General features: G+C 39.3%; 2 protein-coding genes across 5 annotated transcripts in view; one reads left to right on the forward strand and one right to left on the reverse strand.

Annotated features, from left to right (window-relative positions):
* Nucleotides 1-21,986, reverse strand: part of UMAD1 (UBAP1-MVB12-associated (UMA) domain containing 1) — a 271,483-nt gene that overhangs the window by 243,203 nt on the left and 6,294 nt on the right. Inside the window, exons 1-2 of one of the 4 annotated variants that reach the window (XM_079932451.1) lie at nt 7,864-7,922; nt 826-993 (exon numbers count right to left, since the gene is read on the reverse strand). The exons of 2 other annotated variants lie outside the window; for them this stretch is intronic. The gene's annotated coding sequence lies outside the window, so the exon portion shown is untranslated. Of the gene's footprint in view, nt 1-825; nt 994-4,002; nt 4,137-7,863; nt 7,923-21,986 lie in introns of those variants that run through there. One more of the 4 variants, XM_079932450.1, reaches the window with a different exon arrangement.
* On the forward strand, nt 4,293-7,520 carry RPA3 (replication protein A3). Its single transcript, XM_079932452.1, has 4 exons — nt 4,293-4,506; nt 5,568-5,642; nt 6,464-6,572; nt 7,143-7,520. The coding sequence occupies exons 1-4, from the start codon at nt 4,408-4,410 to the stop codon at nt 7,223-7,225; spliced, it is 366 nt and encodes a 121-aa protein (XP_079788578.1). The 5' UTR covers nt 4,293-4,407; the 3' UTR covers nt 7,226-7,520.

Below are 21,986 nucleotides of genomic sequence, written 5' to 3' on the forward strand. Positions count from 1 at the left end.
ATCCTGGAAGATCCCACATGCCGCAGAGCAGCTAAGCCCGTGCTCCACAACTACTGAGTCTGGGCTCTAGAGCTCGCGAGCCACAATTACTGAGCCCACATGCTACAACTACTGAAACCTGCACACCTAGAGCCCGTGCTCCTCAACAAGAGAAGCCACCGCAATGAGAAGCCAGTGCACTGCAACGAAGAGTAGCCCCTGCTCGCCGCAACTAAGGAGAAGCCCACGAGCAGCAACGAAGACCCAACACAGCCAAAAAATAAGTAAATTTTTAAAAAAAGAGGTAGTATATGTATACACACACACACACACACACACACACAGAGTAGATGATTACTCAGCCATAAAAAAGAATGAAATACTGCTATTTCCAGCAACATGGATGGACCTAAAGAATATTATACTAAGTAAGTCAGACAGAGAGAGACAAATACTATATGACATCACTTATATGTGGAATCTAAAAAATAAAAAAATTAATCTATATACAAAACAGAAACAGACTCAGACATAGAAAACAAATTTATGGTTATCAAAGGGGAGAGGGAAGCAGGGAGGGATAAATTAGAAGTACGGAATTAACAGACAGGAACTACTACACATAAAATAGGTAAGCCACAGAGATTTACTGTATAGCACAAGGAACGATATTCAGTATCTTATAACAACCTACAATGAAAAAGATTCTGAAAGGAACATAAAACTCAGTCACTTTGTACACCTGTAACTAACACAATATTGTAAATTAATTATACTTCAATTAAAACAAATAATAAGAATCCAGCCTCCACACATTTGGGCAATTCTGTCATAATAGAAGCTTACTGCTTAAAGAAGCGCCTTGCTGGGAAGGAGCTGCTGGAGCCCACAGGCTGGTATCAGTCTGCTCCTCCTTTGAGCTGAGACCTGCCAGGTCAGCTCTCTGATAAGCCACCAAAGAGATGAGGAAATGAACATCCAAGCTCATGAGTCTTGCCTCCCTTAGGTGAAGTACTGGAAGGAAAAAGAGACAGCAAACAAATTCTAACAAAAAGAAAGCCGATGTGTCTACAGCAGTAGCAACAAAATTAACTTTAAGGCAAAAAGCATGATTTGAGATAGTCACTACTTCATCGCACCATTTTATTTCATAATCTTCATCTTGTATGTAGTGAAAACCAAATCTTCAAAAAAATATAGCACAAGTCATCAGAAGTTCAAGGAGAAACTGCCAATGCTACCATTTGTAATTATCTCTATAATTGAGACATTAATCAGACAAAAGGTAAGAAAATAGAAACAGCTGAATACTGCAATTAACAAGTTTGATCCAATAACTGGAAAACACAATTTTTTTCCGAAGAATACATGAAACATTTGCAAAAACTTGATGTCTTAAAGCAAGTCTCATACTTTCAGAGTTAGTATCAGACAGACCATACCATTTGATGATAATGTAATTACACTAGAAATTAACAGCAAAACAACTTTAATAAATAAAACCTATATATTTGGAAACAAAAACAACCCTTGAATCAAAGAAGAAATATGCTGTAAACTAGAAAATATTTAAAACTTAATGATGATGAACACCTACTTATGAAAAACTTGTGGGGTATGCTTAAAGCAGAAGGTACAGGTTACTATACCAAACCCAGAACGTTTTACAGGTGAGTTCTACCTAACAGTCAATGAACAGGTATCTCCAAGTTTACACAAAATCTAGAGAATAGACAAAGCACTCCATAACTGATTTCATGAGACTACTCTAATGCTAATAATACCAAAATCTGACAAAGATTATATACAAGCAAGAAAAACTACAGGCCAGTCTCACTCATGAACATGAATGCAAAAATCCTAAACAAAACAATAGCAAATCAAATCCAGGAATACGGAATAAAAGATATCATAACCAAGCTGTGTTTCTTCCAGGAATGTGTTATTCACCACTGAAAAATATATTCCTCTCAATCATCTCAAGGCAAAAAAAAATGCATTTGATCAAACTCCATAAACACTCAGTTAAAACTTTTATCAAACTAGGAATAGAAGGGAAAGTTCTTAACCTAATAAGTAGAACTCCAAGGTGTAAAGGACTTCCGGGAGCTGAGTCCCATGAAGGTAGACCCTTTTGTCTGCCCACTTCTTTGCTGCTTGGAATGGGGACTACATGGCTGATGTTCTACCACCTACCCTGGTCTATGAGGTGATGTGGATCAACTGGAATTCTCCTACACTCCTGACAGGAGGATAAATCGGTACCACACCATTTACGAACGGCTACACGCGTGATAAAACTATACAGAAAAGCTTAGGGTGCTTAACACAAAGTTCAAGAGAGTGTTTCTTTCTGGCTGGTAGAGAGGAGGACTTAACTGAGGATGCCCACCCCTAATGGTGAAGTTCCATTGCTTACTCTAAATGAGAGGCCCACATGGGCTCATTTCATTTCTCTGGAAACTATACCTATCAGCTATATATACTCTTCTCTGTGCATTAGATATCACGTAATAAATTTCACGTGACTGAAAAAATATCCAAGAAGCTATTTTAAATTATCTTCTTGCTCATCTCCCTGTTTAGAAAAAAGATGCTCTTGTAGGCAAAAGTGGTTTTTTAACTGTCATAAAACAGTGCTATTAGCATCTGGTGCTTTAAGGGCTGCTCTTTAAAAAACAGTTGCTATTAAAGATATTCATGTGTACTCTACCCTATATAATGCAATCAACTTGGTTTCCAAACCCTGAAGTGCAGAAGATGTTAAGGCTCTGCACGGAATATAAAAGAGGCTCTGCTCACTTGCACCGACAACCACTTTTTTATGCACCAACTGACATGCACCCTGCATCTGCTAACGAAATCCTTCAGATGTTTCAGTGACAGCAACATTAAAAGGCAAATATATTTACATAGATGCTAAGTGATAAATAAACACGGAGAGATGCAAACTATCATTTAATCACGGCACATCAGATTTCCATCTTAAATTGCCGCGTGACGTCTCAAACAGGAACTTCTTAGCTTAAGGCAACTGCGGGACTAAACTGGAGACTCTAGATAGGCACCTGAATTGGCTTTAGGCAAACTGATGGACTCGGTTTCCAAAAACTAATAATACCCCCCCCCCGATTTTTCTTTTTCCAATTTCCGGAGCACCGTTGGCAGGTTTTTTTAATGAGCACTCATTCGGGAATATCGCTGGCAAGGCAGGTATCAAATCCCGGAAGATAAAGCCCCCCAAATCAACAGCCACATGAGCCAGCAACAGATTCAAGAATCCCCTCAAATCTCCTTCAAACGCGTTATCCTCCACGCCTCCTCATCTCCCCTCCAGAGTCCTGAGGTGTGGAAAGCAATAGGGAAAAAGATTCCTGGGGAGTTAAGAAGAAAGAGTCCGTAAATCATATGCACAAAACTCAGTCAGCTGGGACCTTGCCATTGAGTTATCTAACCTCCTCATTCTGCGGTTAGGTAAATCATGTCTCAGGAAGAAACGCACCTGCTCAGAATCTAACAGCCATTTAAATTCGTCTCCTCTCCTAGCCCAGTGGTCCTTCCCTCACCCCCTCCCAAATGCTTCAATTCGTTGCTAACAGTAAGGTGAGAAAACCCGCACCTCCACAGTGTGGCCAGAATGTCGGGGCTAAAAAGGGTCATAGAGGTAATGGGGTCAGGCCCCTCCTTTCACAGGTGGGGAAACTGACGAAGGAAAGTAACGCAGCTGGGGCGGTAAATCAGCGACCCTCTGCCACCGAGCAGCAGGAGCTTCACAAAGGCGATGAAAATCACTGGCGACCCCACTTCTCGTTTCCAGAAGGGCGGGGGTCAAAAAGAGACCCGCTCCCTAGGTTTCATTCAGCAAGAACCCCGCGCTTCCCAAGCAGAAGTGGAAGAGGGGAGGCGGGGAAATGCTAACAGCTGGTGGCGCAGCACCGAGAGTGCCACGGGGGAACAGGTACCCACTCCCGCCTCTCTCTTCCGCAACAGAAAGGCTGGGGCGACTCCCGCGAGAAGAGGTACCTGAAGCTCGCGCCGCAGTCCCCCGCCGCACCAGCACAGGAGCCCGCCACCCTGCTTCCGGGGTTAAGTCGCGGCGGGGAAGACCGATACTTCAGAAGGGAGCCTCAGCCCCGCCCCATCCAAGCCCCGCCTCCACGTACGCTTCACGGAAGACTCAGGTAACTTCCGGGACGCCGCGCGTCACTAAGCAGCCTATTCCCCACTTCCGGACGGGTCCTTGCCTTTTTCTTTGCTTTCGGGGGACTGCGCGATTGCTATCGAGATTTCCGTGCGTTTGATTGGTGGAGCGAGAGTGCTGCCCTCCGCCGATTGGTTTCGGAGGAATCCGCCCCGTAGACGTCCGTGGGGCGCACAGTCTCAGTTGTCCGCTAGTTTCCTGCCGGCTGCTGGCATTGCGTTGCAATCATGGTGGACGTGATGGAGTCGCCGAAGGCGCGCATCAACGCCAGCATGCTAGCTCAGTTCATAGACCAGCCCGTTTGCTTCGTAGGGAGGCTGGAGAAGGTGCGCACACTCACCACCCTCGGCTTCTTGGGGGAGGGGCCCGTGACAGTCAGGGTGGCGGCCTCAGGGTATGTAACGGAGGGTGAAGGAGGAGGGACAGCCTTATAGCATCACTGCGCTCCCCATTGCTTTATTTCTCACAAGGGAACTTTTTGCACACTTTTTAACCATTGCAGCCCAATTTTGGCGCTTCTTTTAGGACGCGGAATCGCGACGTTTTCGAACGCGCTCCTTTCTAAATTCTAGCGTCCCACCCTCGTTTGTATTTACTTAAAGGAAATTATAGACATAACTCCATCTACTTCCTGGTTTTTTAGTTACCCAGATTTGACAACTAGTCCAGTTTTCTTGTTTCCTTCTTTTATGCAGTTTCCTCTTTTCTCAGACTTCGTTTTCTCGTTGAAGTCTCTCTTCTATAAAAGATTCTTTGACTGTACTTCACGGATCCAATACCAGTCTGTTACGTTACCCCATTATTAGAGTGCAGCCCTTCATCCTGCTGGTGAGAAGCAGGCCCAAAGTGTCGGGACCAGGGAACCTAGAAAACTTTTGTATAAAGGCTTACTAGTTTATTTCAGTCACATATCTTCTTGAAATCGGTGTATTCGGACTTCACAGATAGGGAAATTGGTTAGGAGTAGTGTATGGTTCAAGGCCTCAGTAAGTAGCAAAGCTGTCATACAAACCAGATCTGACTGCACTCTGCCGCTTACAGGACTAGAACCTAGGTTTTCTGACAACCAGTTCTCTCTTTACTTCCTCATGCCTAATTTTTAAAAACATATCATCTGTTTTAGATAATATGGACTCTTTAATTGTTCTTAGCATAGGGTTGCCAGATTTAGCAAATAAAAATACAGGACACATTTGTATGGAAAATGTTTGTTGTTTATCTGAAATACAGATTTAACTGAGCATCGTTTGATCAGGTATGTATGGTAACACACGATAATGTGAACCAGTTAAACTGTTCAAAAACAATTGCTTTGTGTGCATCGATTAAGTAAGTTTGGGTCAATCTGCTCATCTTTTGTCAAACTTTTAATATTTTTATTTTTCAGATTCATCCCACTGGGAAAATGTTTATTCTTTCAGATGGAGAAGGAAAAAATGGAACTATTGAGTTGATGGAGCCTGTATGTTTAAGTATTAATCCTATGTATATTATCATTAATTCTTCATTTTGTTTTGGTTTGTTGCTCATGTTTCTGATTCTTGGAGTGGATGTATGAAGGACCAGCTTATCAAACTTCCCTCTCTAAAATCAAATATTTGTCCTCTTACATTGTATTTCCCTTTACATTTCTAACCAATGATTTTTTTGGCTCTGTTATTTTTTTAATACACCCCTTAAATGCTGGGTGACAATTCTCATTCCTTATGAAAATTACATAAGAAAAATCTTCCGTTTAAATCACTTTTTCCTCCCTCAAGAGTTTTACATTTTTAAAATTCGGTTTTCTACTTTTGTTTACATTTATTTTCAGTTGTCACTTATTTGTTTTTACATTTTATGTTTATTGTACTTAAAAATATTTTCTTGGTCTTTTATGAAGACAGATCTGTATGCTGTTTGGTTATTGGATGCAGAACACACTGTACAAATGTAGTTAATAGAAAGTTCCTTTCAGTGGGTCCTTTTAAACAAATTACTCCTTGTGGAAATGCTGGACATTCTCAGTATCTTTAAGTGATTTTGTCTTCAACTTAAACATTTAACTGTATCTTTGGACCCGAAGCCACTGCTAAAGGTAACAGGACTAGTGACATGCTAACAGTAATAAGTACTCAAACGTTTTTTAACAAGTTATAATTCCATTCTTGCATTGATAAATTTTAAAATGATTTTGCTACATGAAATGAAAGATAAGATTAGTAAACTGTAGAACAATTTTCCAAGTTAATTATCAACTGAAAATGTGATAACACCAAGTTGACATTTTGTTCTTTGTGTTAGCTTGATGAAGAAATCTCTGGAATCGTGGAAGTAGTTGGAAGAGTAACGGCCAAGGCAACCATTATGTGTGCATCTTATGTGCAGTTTAAAGAAGATAACCATCCTTTTGGTAAATAAAACGTTCTGTAATTCATGGAATTAGGTGGAAAACAATTTTATTTTTAACTTGCTATATCTTGGTCTTGAGTTTCAGTCCTGCTACGTTTTCAATTTCTATAGAATTTTCTGATCCAAAAGGAAAATGGTAGGACATTTTGGCCTGCTTCTAAACAGTGCTTGTGTATGTAGGAAACTCAACAAGGATTAATTAATTAATATTTGTGGAAAGAAAAATTTTTTAAATGGGGTAAACAAAAATAATGTTAATAGTTTTGTTTGATTTTAATATATAGATTAAAGGCATCAAATAATGCATAGCACCTAAAACACAACCAGGCAAGAACTGTGCCTGTACAATGGATGTCAAAATGGGTGGTCTCCTATACTCCATGTCTTTTATTTTTTGGAGCCATAGTTAAATAAATATGATGATCTATATCTCAGTTTTAGGAAATGGATTGTGAAAACAAGTTGACCTCTAAAAGGGAGAGAAAAGAGAAATAGGTATAACTCTTTAGATAGTAATTGATGTTACAGCTTTCCACTGTAGATTAAATGTTTGCTGAACTGTTTCTTTCAGATCTTGGACTTTACAACGAAGCTGTGAAAATTACCCATGAGTTCCCTCAGTTTTTTCCTTTGGGGGTTTTGCAGTATGCTTGAACTTGATGAATTTTTTATGATTGCCAATGAGCTACATTGAAGATTATTAAAGGAGGCCCCTGCTATTTAAAGGAGAGACTCCTGTGATTTTTAATACTGCTATTTGTTCTCTTTTTAATTTCATTTACCTAACGTTATTAGATAGTCCAGTATGGCATTTTCAACAGAACTGGTTTATTGACAGTTCTCACCTAAGTCCTCATAAAGAATCATTTCTCTGGCATATGGTCAGATTGGATGCAAGAAAAAAGCAGCTGGCTGAGTTTAGTTTTCTGTTTCATTAATAAAAGTTTAAATGATACATATCGTTGGTCATATCATTCTTATTCTTCTAGTCATCTATTCAGGCACAAACTTGGAATTTCATAGCTGTAAGGTCAGGACTTAGACTTACCAAATGAAACCCTGGGCCAATTGTGTTAAGAATTTACTTGCTACCTCATGAATTACACCATGTTAATTACTTCCTTGACACTCTGAAAAAATGATTTTATTAAAACAGCAAATAGAATCCAACATCTTATGTAATTTGTGAGTACCTACATTAGTCAGTGCTCTCTAGAGAATCAGAACCAATAGGATATATATGGATATATATATATATATATATAAAAAAATTGTTATGCAGATTGGCTTACATGGTTATAGAGGCTGAGAAGTCCCAGGATCTGCCATCTGCAAACTGGAGAACCATGAAAGCTGGTGGTATAATACAGTGCGAGTACGAAGGCCTGAAAATAAGGGAAGATGATGGTGTAACTCGCAGTCTGAAGACCTGAGAACTGGGAGGACACTGGTGTAAGTCCCAGAGTCTGAAGGCCCGAGAACCTGGAGCTCCAGTGTCTGCAGGCAGGAGAAGATGGACATTCCAGCTCAAGGAGAGAGCAAATTTGCCCTTCCTCTGCCATTTTGTTCTATTTGGACTCTCAACCAATTGAATGATGCCCACGTACTTTGGCAAGGGCCATCTTTACTCAGCCTACTGATTCAGATGCTAATCTGTTCCAGAAACACGCTCCCAGATACACCCAGAATAATGTTTTACCAGCTATCTGGGTATCCCTTAGCTCAGTCATACTGACACATAAAAGTAACCATCATAGCATCTCTTTCTCAGGATTTTAAAACTGAGCATTCACTAGGCCAAAAAAGGGATACCTGATCATTAAAACAGTTGGTGGAATCATTTAATTTTTTTTTTAATTCTTTTCAACTGTCATTATCCTTAATATGAAATTCCTACTGACCTGTACTTCATACCACCAAGTACCATTGGGAGTGAGCAGGCACGGGTGTCACAAGGGTAGGACAGTAATACAGAGTAACTGGTGTCCTATGTGGCCACAAGTTTTATGGCCTGACCCATTTTCTTCAGTGAGGAAATAAACTAATTCTAAATCCATTTAGGTTGTAAATTATACCAGAAATATTTATTTTAAATTGGTACCATCTTCAATTTCAACTTTCATCGCAAAATATTCTACAAATTACTTAAGCAACAGAGCTACTCATGGTAAAGCATTTTATTACAGGAAGTAAAGACAATCGTAATTGAAATTTAGGTGTAGGAGGGACATCAGCTAATCTCAATAACACAGTGTTATCTCCAGTGCTAGAGAAGGGGTCAGTCCTCAATTGTGTTAACCTCGGAAAACTCAGTGCTATTAAATGTTAAAGGTGTCCTGTTTGAAACCTTCCCTTGAACTACTATGTTCAGTAAGGTGGACTAAATGACTAGGGTACCTTGCTTTCTGACAAGTGAATCCTTTACAGTAATGATTTATGGTGCCATTTCTCTAGCCCCAGCCTCACCTCTGAGCTGTTCAACATCTGCACTTGCATGTCCCACCAGCGCTTTAGCTTGAATGAGTGTAGTTTGAATAGATGCAGCCCCCCTGCCTTGTGTTCCCTGACTTTTTAGTAATAATTTTTTAAAGATATTTCACATATATAATTCACCTATTTCAAGTGTACAATTCTGTGGCTTTTAGTACACAGAGTTGTACACCCATCACCACAATCAATGTTAGAACATTTTCATCACCCCAAAAAGAACTGTACCATTTACCTGTCATGGCCCAGTCCCTACACCACCACTACCCGCTCCCTGGCCCTAAGAAGCAACTAATCTACTTTCTGTCTATAGAGTTACCTGTTCTGGATATTTCTTATAAATGGAATCACATATGGCCATTTGTGACTGACTGATTTAGCATAATGTTTTCAAGGTTCATCTGTGTTATAGCATATATCAGTGCTTCATCCCTTTTTATGGCCAAAAGTATTCCACTGTACGGATATACCACATTTTGTTTATCCATTCATCAGTTGCTTTACATTTGGGTGGTTTCCACCATTTAGGTATAATGAACTATGAACATTCATGTGTAAGTTTTTGTGTGTACATATTTTTTCTTTCTCTTGGGTATATACCTAGGAGAGGAACTGCTGTATCAAATGGTAAATATGTTTAACTTTTGAGGAACTACCAGACGGTATTCCAGAGTGGCTATACCATTTTACATTCCCAGCAGCAGTGTTTGAGGATTCTAATGTCTCCACATCCTCAACACTTATTATCTGACTTTTTTATTATAGCTATACTAATGGGTGTGAAGTGATTTTGATTTGTTTCTTTTAAAGTTACCATAAGCCACTCTGTTGGCCAGAAAAGCTTGAATTGGCCACAAGTTTCACTTTTTCACCTTTTCACTGCCACTGCCACTACAAGTTCAGACAATTGTCATCTCTCACTTGAGCTATTCCAACAGCCCTAAATATATTACTGGACTTACTGCTTCCAGCCTCTTCCGATCACCCGGCCAATAGAGTTGCGTTAAACATCGATTGTACTACAATCGATACTACAAAGTTTAAAAACCAGAGAAGTGTGAATAGGGGAAAACTTCCTGGAAAGCTTACAGTGGAGAAACCTGGCCAATATGACCTTAATGAAGTGAACAAGGCTAACACCACCAGTGATGACATGTGGATAAATCGTGTGCCCTCTGATGGGATAAGAAAGGCGCTTCACCTTTGTGCTATTTTTTCATACATGCATAATGCCAATCTAAGCATGAGAAAATATCAGACATACCCAAATTGAAGGGCATTCTACAAACTGATCAGTACCCCTCAAAACTGTCAAGGTAATGAGGAAAGACAGAATCTCACAGAGCACAGAAGACTAAGGAGACATGACAACTAAATGTGATGTGGGATCATGGACTGGCTCCTGGAACACAAACAGGACATTAATGGAAAACAGGTAAAATCTGAATAAAGTCTGGAGCTTAACTAATGTACCAACGTTGGTTTCTTAGTTTGGACAAATGTACCAGGATAATGTAAGGTAACATAAAAGGAGACAAACTGGGTGAGGGGAGGAACTCTATCTTTGCAACTTCCCTATAAATCTAAAATTACTCCAAAATAAAAAAAAGCATTGAAAACAAAATCAACACCCGCCAGAGGCTCCCCAGTGACTAGGTCAAGTCCACATTTCTAATTAGCAGTTCAGACCCTCTGCAATCTGACCATGTCTCACCTCAGTCCCAAATCCTACTCTCCCCTGGAAGCAACCCTCCAGCGCTGATCTACTGTTGCCACAACACACTAGACCCTTTAAGATCCGGATGCTGTTGAACTTGCTCTCTGCTCTGACTGGAATGTCTGTCTCTATGCCCAAAGGAAAACATTCTCTAAGCTTTCCCTAACTTGGGCAAGCAGAGTTAGTTGCTTTATGTTATATTCCTCTCATCACACTTAACTTGCTCATAGCTTTTTTGGGGATTAAAAAATATATATAGATTATATATTTTTATAACACTACAAAAATCAGAAAGTAAATTTCCTACTGTCTCCCCAAAGACACTGCTATGGATTGGTGGATTGCTTTCCAGAACTTTCTCTACATAAACTGTCTGTAGGACCTCAATATACTGCCCTGCAACATGCATTTTTTGTTTAATAAGTCTTGGCAATTAACATACTGAGCTATCTCATGCTTTTTTTTTTTTTTTTTTGCGGTACACGGGCCTCTCACTGTTGTGGCCTCTCCCGCTGCGGAGCACAGGCTCCGGGCGCGCAGGGTCAGCAGCCATGGCTCACGGGCCTAGCCGCTCCGCGGCATGTGGGATCTTCCTGGACCGGGGCACGAACCCGCATCCCCTGCATCGGCAGGCAGACTCTCAACCACTGCGCCGCCAGGGAAGCCCTATCTCATGCTTTTTAATGGCTGAAAAATATCCACTGTGCCAAGTGTTTCCTAATTTATTTAACCAGTCTTCTAATTAGTCTTCCCCACTAAGAAGAGGCCCTTATAGATGAAGAAACTGTAGCTTAAAAACCTGTCTTATTTGTATTTCCCAATGCCTAACATAGTGTATGAATAAATTAGTTCATCCATCCTGGTTTGAGAAGCCACAAAGCTGAGAGAAGAGGTTATGAAGGCCTGAACCATAATTTGGTGAAGCGACAAAGAATAGGAGGCCAGGAGTTGAGAATATATTATGATGGATTCCATAGGATAATGGATTCCATAGGACTCAGTGATGATGCTAGGACTTACACAGGGTAAGAACCAAGGATGAGATCAACAGGTGAGAAAGCAATAATTTCACTTCAATACAAATTTAAGTAGTTAATAGGCCCTTGAGTAAAGATGTCCAGAAGATATTGGAAATGTAGGACCAGACAGAGATTTGAGAGACAACCTGCCTAATATTTAGAGTAGACTTTAAGATATCTACCACTTAGAAATCTCTAATGGTTTGAAACCCATTTTTCCTAAATTTGGGGCAAAATGCATTTGGCAACAAAATCTGATTAAGAATTGTAGTGAGGCTACTTATAGTCTTTATTCTACTTCCAGTAAATACTCATATGCTTCACTGAAGAAATATTACCATGTTTGAGTAGAGGGTGCTGCCCCTCTGGGAAGGGTGTTTCATAACATATGGTAAATATACCCTCTGACTTTTCTAACATCAAAGAATTCTGAATTCTGAAGTACATACGGCTCCAAGAGTTTCAAGTTAGGGATTGTGTTCCTAAATCAGGGAACAGCATCCAGAGGAAGAAAACCACAGAACCTAGGGGGGAACTGTGCACTTATGGAACAGCAGTGGGAGAGTGACTGAGTCAGGAGAAGGACCCCAGTGGTGCCCAACACCTAGTAAGCACTCAATAAATATTCATTCACTGAAAGAATATCATGAAAGGCAAGGAAAGAGAGTTTCAAAGACCAATCAATGATGCTGAAAGCTCAAAGAACGGAAGATGACGACTGAGGATAAAACACTGGCATTACTAACATATGTATCACACATTTCTAAAAAGGACTAGGGAAAACATATCGAAAAAGGAGATAACAACTACAAAAACACTCAAGAGGAAATAAACTTAGGCTTTAAATTTAACTCCAGGTGTGCCTGGGAAGCTAGGAAAAGGAAGGAATAATATAGGCCATAGAATTTTAATAACCTTAAATTTATCACGACAATCAAACTTTTCCCTAATATTAAATTCTAAAAGGAATATCACACAGAATCTAATGTGAGGGATGAGGAGCTACAAAGTGGTTGCCTTCAGTCATAATTTTACAGATGTTTTTCAAATGATTGTTTTTATTTTCATCTGATAAAGACAAAATTAAAACCAACTCTGAAAACATCTCTTCATGGGGTATCACTTTGAGTGATAAACTAGTATTACTAAATTTATAGCATTTTGAGGTTGTCTTTTAAGGTATTAACTTAATGTGCATTAAGACACTCAACAAATATTTTGTGTCAAGTCCTGGGCTAATTGCTAGAAATACATATAACAAAGTCCCTAACCTCTGAAATTTCAATCTATGGCAGTTTAGCATAATTGCCAAAGATGTCTCAACTCAGAACTATTTAATTTTAACTGGTCTAAGGTTTCAAAGAAATCCATCATGATTAAGAACAACCAAATTCTGTAGGTTCTATTTAGTGAAATTCCAATTTGGTTTCCTCCCTTACTTAATTCACTTGGAGTTCGATTCTGATCAGTTGCTGAAAGAAAACTAATAATCCTAGTACCACAGGTTATCATTCCTAAAAAGATGATGCTAAATCTAGAGTATTAATAAAGCATAGGTTTCAAGTTACTTCCTAATTGTGATATTGGTTTGAGGTAAGCCTCTTATGTTCTTTATGACCTCAGTTGACCTAGAGCATAGGGTTTTGTTTTGTTTTTTAACATCTTTATTGGAGTATAATTGCTTTACATTGCTGTGTTAGTTGCTGCTGTATAACAAAGTGAATCAGCTATACGTATACATATATCCCCATATCCCCTCCCTCTTGCATCTCCCTCCCACCCTCCCTATCCCACCCCTCTAGGTGGTCACAAAGCACCAGCTGATCTCCCTGTGCTATGTGGCTGCTTCCCACTAGCTATCTGTTTTACATTTGGTAGTGTATATATGTAAATGCCACTCTCTCAGGTCGTCTCAGCTTACCCTTCCCCCTCCCTGTGTCCTCAAGTCCACTCTGTATGTCTGGGTCTTTATTCCTTTCCTGTCCCTAGGTTCTTCAGAACCTTTTTTTTTTTTTGGTAGATTCCATATATATGTGTTAGCATATGATATTTGTTTCTCTCTTTCTGACTTACTTCACTCTATATGAAACTCTAGGTCCAACCACCTCACTACAAATAACTCAATTTCTTTCCTTTTTATGGCTGAGTAATATTCCATTGTATATATGTGCCACATCTTCTTTATCCATTCATCTGTTGATGGACACTTAGGTTGCTTCCATGTCCTGGCTATTGTAAATAGTGCTGCAATGAACATTGTGGTACATGACTCTTTGTGAATTATGGTTTTCTCAGGGTACAGGGCATAGGGTTTTAAGATGGCTAATTAAGACCAGAGGTGTAGGCTATGGACAATTTATAGGGTAATACACTCATCTTGGGGGCAAGGATTAAATTTGTCATTAGCATGCCATTGTTTCTTCTTTACATATTACAAAATGTCAGAGGCAGGACACTATGTTCTTTAGAATTTTGTTGTCTTTAAGATTTGGACTGAACTATAGTGCTTTCACATATGAAAAACATTTTTTTCAACCTGATTATTTCTGTAGGTGGGGAAGTAAAGAACAACAACCTCTGTGGACTCTACATAATGCAGTATTTAAGATGCAAAATTGAGAAAACTTAGAGCCAATTCTCAAAAAAACACTGAGCACTGTAAGTTGGAAGAAAGGAAAATATATAAGCTGTGTAACAGTTTTGGGCAATGCCATAGATGACACTGTGACTTAATTAGCCCCCTTTTTCAAAAAAAGACTATTAAGTTTTCACAGAAGTTTGAAATATTACCAAGGAAAATCAGGCAACTATTTTGGCTGGTAAGAAGAATCTCTCATCATAAAATGTTATACTGAAGTAATAAAGTTTATTTAGTAATAATAGGTTTAAAAAATGGTTTCACTGAAAGATCTTGGTATCTTGTCACCCTGAATCTTGAGATATAATCAGCAAGGAGAAATTCTTCTATTGAATAATAGCTAATTAAAAAGCTAGATAACTTAATATTATTTTTACCTTAGATATTCATTTTCGAAATGAATATTATTTAGGTCTTAACATTTATTTTCATTAATTCAACTTCACTTAATATACAATGATCATTTAAAGCCAAACTGCATTAAAAAAATTTAGCATAACTCTATAGAAAACCAGAAACAGTATCACATTTCACTTAAACATTTTAATATTTTTCTTTAGCTTTTGAGGAGCTTTAAGTGTTATGAAAACATTAGACCTGATGAGAAAATACATTTATTTACAGAGATTCATCTTTTCTTTTAAGTAATCAGGGTCCTAGTGAGTCAATTATTTTTTTCATATTGCTCAGAAATGTTATGCCTTAATTGGTCATGTATTTGACCTTTCATGAGAGGCGAACAGTGGACCAAGAGCTGCCTCATTTTGGAATCTCCTCAGAAATGACTAAATGTCTTCCAGATGAACATATTATGGATCAAGGGAGGAGCTAGAAATTAGAATCCACTGCCTCCAAAGCAGGGGAATTTGTAGACTTCTTTTACTTTTAGAACTCAGTGACCTAGAGGAATTAACCCACTGGGCAATTTCCTTCACTCTCAGCAGTATGATTAAGTCATGAAAACAACTCAGTATGAGATATGATATGTATATATTTCTACCCCACTTGTTTCCAAAAAAAAAAGAATTTAAGACAGCTGCAAAGCCTTCTATCCCTTCCCTGTTTTCTCATCATAAATTCATACAATGTGACTTTCCCAAATGTAAACTTGAGCTACCAGTGGAAGTAGAATGGGACACTCAATTGATTTACTATCATTTGTCACCAGAATATTAATCTGCTAAAACTGGCATTAATATCCTGCTTTAACCCTTCTTAAGGAAAACTTTAAAATGTCATTTCAAGATGAATAATATATGTTCTATGTTGCTTTTCTTCCTTATTTTATAACTTAAACCTATCTGAGGTACAAAATTAAGAACATATTTTAGGCAATTCAGGGAAAATACATTACCAGTACATATGAACTCAAAAACTATACCTAGAGAGATCTTCAAGATGGCAGAGGAGTAAGACGGGGATATCACCTTTCTCCCCACAAATACATCAGAAATACATCTATATGTGGAACAATTCATAAAGAACAACTACTGAACGCTGCTAGAAGACCTCAGACTTCCCCAAAGGCAAGAAACTCTCCACGTACCTGGGTAGGGCAAAAGAAAAAAGGAAAAACAGAGACAAAAGAATACAGACGGGACCTGCACCTCTGGGAGGGAGCTACGAAGAAGGAAAAGTTTCCACACACTAGGAAGCACCTTCACTGGTGGAGACAGGGGGGTGGGCAGGGAGGAAGCTTCGGAGCCACGGAGGAGAGCACAGCAACAGGGGTGCAGAGGGCAAAGCGGAGAGATTCCCGCACTGAAGATCGCTGCCGACCAGCACTCACCAGCCCGAGAGGCTTGTATGCTCATCCACCGGGGCGGGCGGGGGCTGGGAGCTGGGGCTTGGGCTTCGGAGGTCAGATCCCAGGTAGAGGACTGGGGTTGGCTGCGTGAACACAGCCTGAAGAGGGCTAGTGTGCCACAGCTAGCCAGGAGGGAGTCCAGGAAAAGGTCTGGAACTGCCTAAGAGGCAAGAGACCATTGGTTGCGAGCACGCGAGGAGAGGGGATTAAGAGCACCGTGTAAATGAGCTCCAGAGACGGGCGCAAGCCACGGCTATCAGCGCTGACCCCAGAGATGGGCATGAGACGCTAAGGCTGCTGCTGCAGCCACCAGGAAGCCTGTGTGCAAGCACAGGTCACTAACCACACCTCCCCTCCCAGGAGCCTGTGCAGCCCGCCACTGCCAGGGTCCCGGGATCCAGGGACAACTTCCCCGGGAGAACACACAGCATGCCTCAGGCTGGTGCAACATCATGCTGGCCTCTGCGGCCGCAGGCTCGCCCCACACTCCGTACCCCTCCCTCCCCCGGCTTGAGTGAGACACAGCCCCCGAATCAGCTGCTCCTTTAACCCCATCCTGTCTGAGCGAACAACAGACGCCCTCAGGCAACCTATACCCAGAGGCGGGGCCAAAACCAAAGCTGAACCCCAGGAGCTGTGCGAACAAAGAAGAGAAAGGGAAATCTCTCCCAGAAGCCTCAGGAGCAGTGGATTAAATCTCCACAATCAACTAGATGTACCCTGCATCTGTGGAATACCTGAATAAACAACGAATCATCCCAAAATTGAGGCAGTGGACTTTGGGAGCAGCTGTAGACCTGGGGTTTGCTTTCTGCATCTAATTTGTTTCTGGTTTTAAGTTTATCTTAATTTAGTATTTAGAGTTTATTATCATTGGTAGATTTGTTTACTGATTTGGTTGCTCTCTTCCTCCTTTTTTTTTATACATATTTTTTTCCCTTTTTCTCTTTTTGTGACTGGGTATGTGTGTGCTTCTTTGTGTGATTTTGTCTGTATAGCTTTGCTTTTACCATTTGTCCTAGGGATCTGTCTGTCCGTTTTTTTGTTTGCATGTTTGTTTGTTTTTTAGTATAGTTTTTTGTACTTGTTACCATTGGTGGATTTGTTTTTTGGTTTGGTTGCTCTCTTCTTTCTTTTTTATTACATTTTATTTTTTTATTTTTAATAATTCCTTTTTTAAAAATGTTAATAACTTTATTTTATTTTATTCATTCTTTCCTTCTTTCTTTTTTTCTCCCTTTTCTTCTGAGCCGTGTGGACGACAGGGTCTTGGTGCTCCAGCCAGGTGTCAGGCCTGTGCCTCTGAGATGGGAGAGCCGAGTTCAGGACATTGGTCCACCAGAGACCTCCCAGCTCCACGTAATATCAAACAATGAAAGCTCTCCCAGAGATCTCTATCTCAACGCTAAGACCCACTCCACTCAAGGACCAGCAAGCTACAGTGCTGGACACCCTATGCAAATAATTAGCAAGACAGGAACACAACCCCACCCATTAGCAGAGAGGCTGCCTAAAATCAAAATAAGGTCACAGACACCCCAAAACAAATCACCGGACACGGTCTGGCGCACCAGAAAGACAAGATCCAGCCTCATCCACCAGAACACAGGCACCAGTCCCCTCCACCAGGAAGCCTACACAACCCACTGAACCAACCTTACCCACTGGGGGCAGACACCAAAAACAATGGGAACTACGAACCTGCACCCTGCAAAAAGGAGATCCTAAACACAGTAAGTCAAGCAAAATGAGAAGACAGAGAAACATACAGCAGATGAAGGAGGAAGGTAAAAACCCACCAGACCAAACAAATGAGGAGGAAATAGGCAGTCTACCTGAAAAAGAATTCAGAGTAATGATAGTAAAGATGATGCAAAATCTTGGAAATAGAATGGAGAAAATACAAGAAACGTTTAACAAGGACCTAGAAGAACTACAGAGCAAACAAACAATGATGAACAACACAATAAATGTAATTCAAAATTCTCCAGAAGGAATCAATAGCAAAATAAATGAGGCAGAAGAACGGATAAGTGACCTGGAAGACAAAATAGTGGAAATAACTACTGCAGAGCAGAATAAAGAAAAGAGAATGAAAACAGTTGATGAGAGTCACAGGGACCTCTGGGACAACATAAACACACCAACATTCGAATTATAGGGATCCCAGAAGAAGATGAGAAAAAGAAAGGGACTGAGAAAATATTTGAAGAGATTATAGTTGAAAACTTCCCTAATATGGGAAAGGAAATAGTCAATCAAGTCCAGGAAGTACAGAGAGTCCCATACAGGATAAATCCAAGGAGAAACATGCCAAGACACATATTAAACAAACTATCAAAAATTAAATACAAAGACAACATATTAAAAACAGCAAGGGAAAAACAACAAATAACACACAAGGGAATCCCCATAAGGTTAACAGCTGATCTTTCAGCAGAAACTCTGCAAGCCAGAAGGGAGTGGCAGGACATATTTAAAGGGATGAAAGGGAAAAACCTACAACCAAGATTACTCTACCCAGCAAGGATCTCATTCAGATTCGACGGAGAAATTAAAACCTTTACAGACAAGCAAAAGCTAACAGAATTCAGCACCACTAAACCAGCTTTACAACAAATGTTAAAGGAACTTCTCTAGGCAGGAAACACAAGTGAAGGAAAAGACCTACAATAAAAAACCCAAAACGATTAAGAAAATGGTAATAGGAACATACATATCGATAACAACCTTAAATGTAAATGGATTGAATGCTCAACCAAAAGACATAGACTAGATGAATAGATACAAAAACAAGACCTGTATATATGCTGTCTACAGGAGACCCACTTCAGTCCTAGGGACACATACAGAATGAAAGTGAGGGGATGGAAAAGATAATCCATGCACATGGAAATCCAAAGAAAGCTGGAGTAGCAATTCTCATATCAGACAAAATAGACTTTAAAATAAAGACTATTACAAGAGACAAGAAGGACACTACATAATGATCAAGGGATCGATCCAAGAAGAAGATATAACAATTGTAAAAATTTAGGCACCCAACATAGGAACACCTCAATACATAAGGCAAATACTAAGAGCCATAAAGGGAAAATCGACAGTAGCATAATCATAGTAGGGGATTTCAATACCCCTTTTTTCACCAATGAACAGATCATCCAAAATGAAAATAAATAAGGAAACACAAGCTTTAAATGATACATTAAACAAGATGGACTTAATTGATATTTATAGGACATTCCATCCAAAAACAACAGAATACACTTTCTTCTCAAGTGCTCATGGAACGTTCTCCAGGATAGATCATATCTTGAGCCATAAATCAAGCCTTGGTAAATTTAAGAAAATTGAAATCGTATCAAGTATCTTTTCCGACCACAATGCCATGAGACTAGATATCAATTACAGGAAAAAAATCTGTAATAACTACAAACACATGGAGGCTAAACAATACACTACTTAAAAACGAAGTGATCACTGAAGAAATCAAAGAGGAAATAAAAGAATACCTAGAGACAAATTACAATGAAAACACAATGATTCAAAACCTATGGGATGCAGCAAAAGCAGTTCTAAGAGGGAAGTTTATAGCAATACAATCCTACCTCAAGAAACAAGAAACATCTCAGATAAACAACCTAACCTTACACCTAAAACAATCAGAGAAAGAAGAACAAAAAAACCAAAAAAATTAGCAGAAGAAAAGAAATCATAAAGATCAGATCAGAAATGAATGAAAAAGAAATGAAGGAAACAATAGCAAAGATCAATAAAACTAAAAGCTGGTACTTTTAGTACCAGCTAAATTGATAAACCTACAGCCAGACGCATGAAGAAAAAAGGAGAAGATTCAAATCAATAGAATTAGAAATGAAGAAGGACAAGTAACAACTGACACTGCAGAAATACAAAGGATCATGAGAGATTACTACAAGCAACTACATGCCAATAAAATGGACAACCTGGAAGAAATGGACAAATTCTTAGAAATGCACAACCTTCCGAGACTGAACCAGGAAGAAATAGAAAATATGAACAGACCAGTCACAATCACTGAAATTGAAAATGTGATTAAAAACATTCCAACAAACAAAAGTCCAGGACCATATGGCTTCACAGGCAAATTCTATCAAACATTTACAGAGGAGTTAACACCTATCCTTCCCAAACTCTTCCAAAATATAGCAGAGGGAGGAACACTCCCAAACTCATTTAACGAGGCCAACACCCTGCTACCAAAACCAAAGATGTCACAAAGAAAGAAAACTACAGGCCAATATCACTGATGAACATAGATGCAATAATCCTCAACAAAATACTAGCAAACAGAATCCAACAGCACATTAAAAGGATCATACACCAGGATCAAGTGGGGTGTATCCCAGGAATGCAAGGATTCTTCAATATATGCAAATCAATCAATGTGATAAACCATATTTACAAACTGAAGGAGAAAAACCATATAATCATCTCAATAGATGCAGAAAAATCTTTCAACACCCATTCATGATAAAACCCCTCCAGAAAGTAGGCATAGAGGGAACTTACCTCAACATAATGAAGGCCATATATGACAAACCCACAGCCAATATCGTTCCCAATGGTGAAAAACTGAAACCATTTCCTCTAAGATCAGGAACAAGACAAGGTTGCCCACTCTCACCATTATTATTCAACATAGTTTTGGAAGTTTTAGCCACAGCAAACAGAGATGAAAAAGAAATAAAAGGAAACCAAATCAGAAAAGAAGAAGTAAAGCAGTCACTGTTTGCAGATGACATGATACTATACATAGAGAATCCTAAAGATGACACTAGAAAACTACTAGAGCTAATCAATGAATTTGGTAAAGTAGCAGGATACAAAATTAATGCACAGAAATCTCTTGCATTCCTATACACGAATGTAGAAAAACCTGAAAGGGAAATTAAGGAAACACTCCCATTTACCATTGCAACAAAAAGAATAAAATACCTAGGAATAAACCTACCTAAGGAGACAAAAGACCTGTATGCAGAAAACTAGAAGACAGTGATGAAAGAAATTAAAGATGATACAAACAGATGGAGAGATATACCATGTTCTTGGATTGGAAGAATCAACATTGCGAAAATGACTCTACTACCCAAAGCAATCTACAGATTCAGTGCAATCCCTATCAAACTACCAATGGCATTTTTCACAGAACTAGAACAAAAAATTTCACAGTTTGTATGGAAACACAAAAGACCCCGAATAGCCAAAGCAATCTTGAGAAAGAAAAACAGACCTGGAGGAATCAGGCTCCCTGACTTCAGACTACTACAAAGTGACAGTAATAAAGACAGTATGGTACTGGCACAAAAACAGAAATATAGATCAATGGAAAAGGATAGAAAGCCCAAAGATAAACCCATGCACATATGGTCACCTTATCTTTGATAAAGGAGGCAAAAATATACAGTGGAGAAAAGACAGCCTATTGAAAAACTGGTGCTGGGAAAACTGGACTGCTACATGTAAAAGAATGAAATTAGAACCCTCCCTAACACCATACACAAAAATAAACTCAAAATGGATCAAAGATCTAAATGTAAGGCCAGACACTATAAAACTCTTAGAGGAAAACAAAGGCATAACACTCTATGACATAAATCACAGCAAGATCCTTTTTGACCCACCTCCTAGAGAAATGGAAATAAAAACAAAAATAAACAAATGGGACCTAATGAAACTTAAAAGCTTTTGCACAGCAAAGGAAACCA

The sequence above is a fragment of the Stenella coeruleoalba genome, assembly GCF_951394435.1.
Source record: "Stenella coeruleoalba genome assembly, chromosome: 9".
Lineage (NCBI taxonomy): Eukaryota > Metazoa > Chordata > Mammalia > Artiodactyla > Delphinidae > Stenella > Stenella coeruleoalba.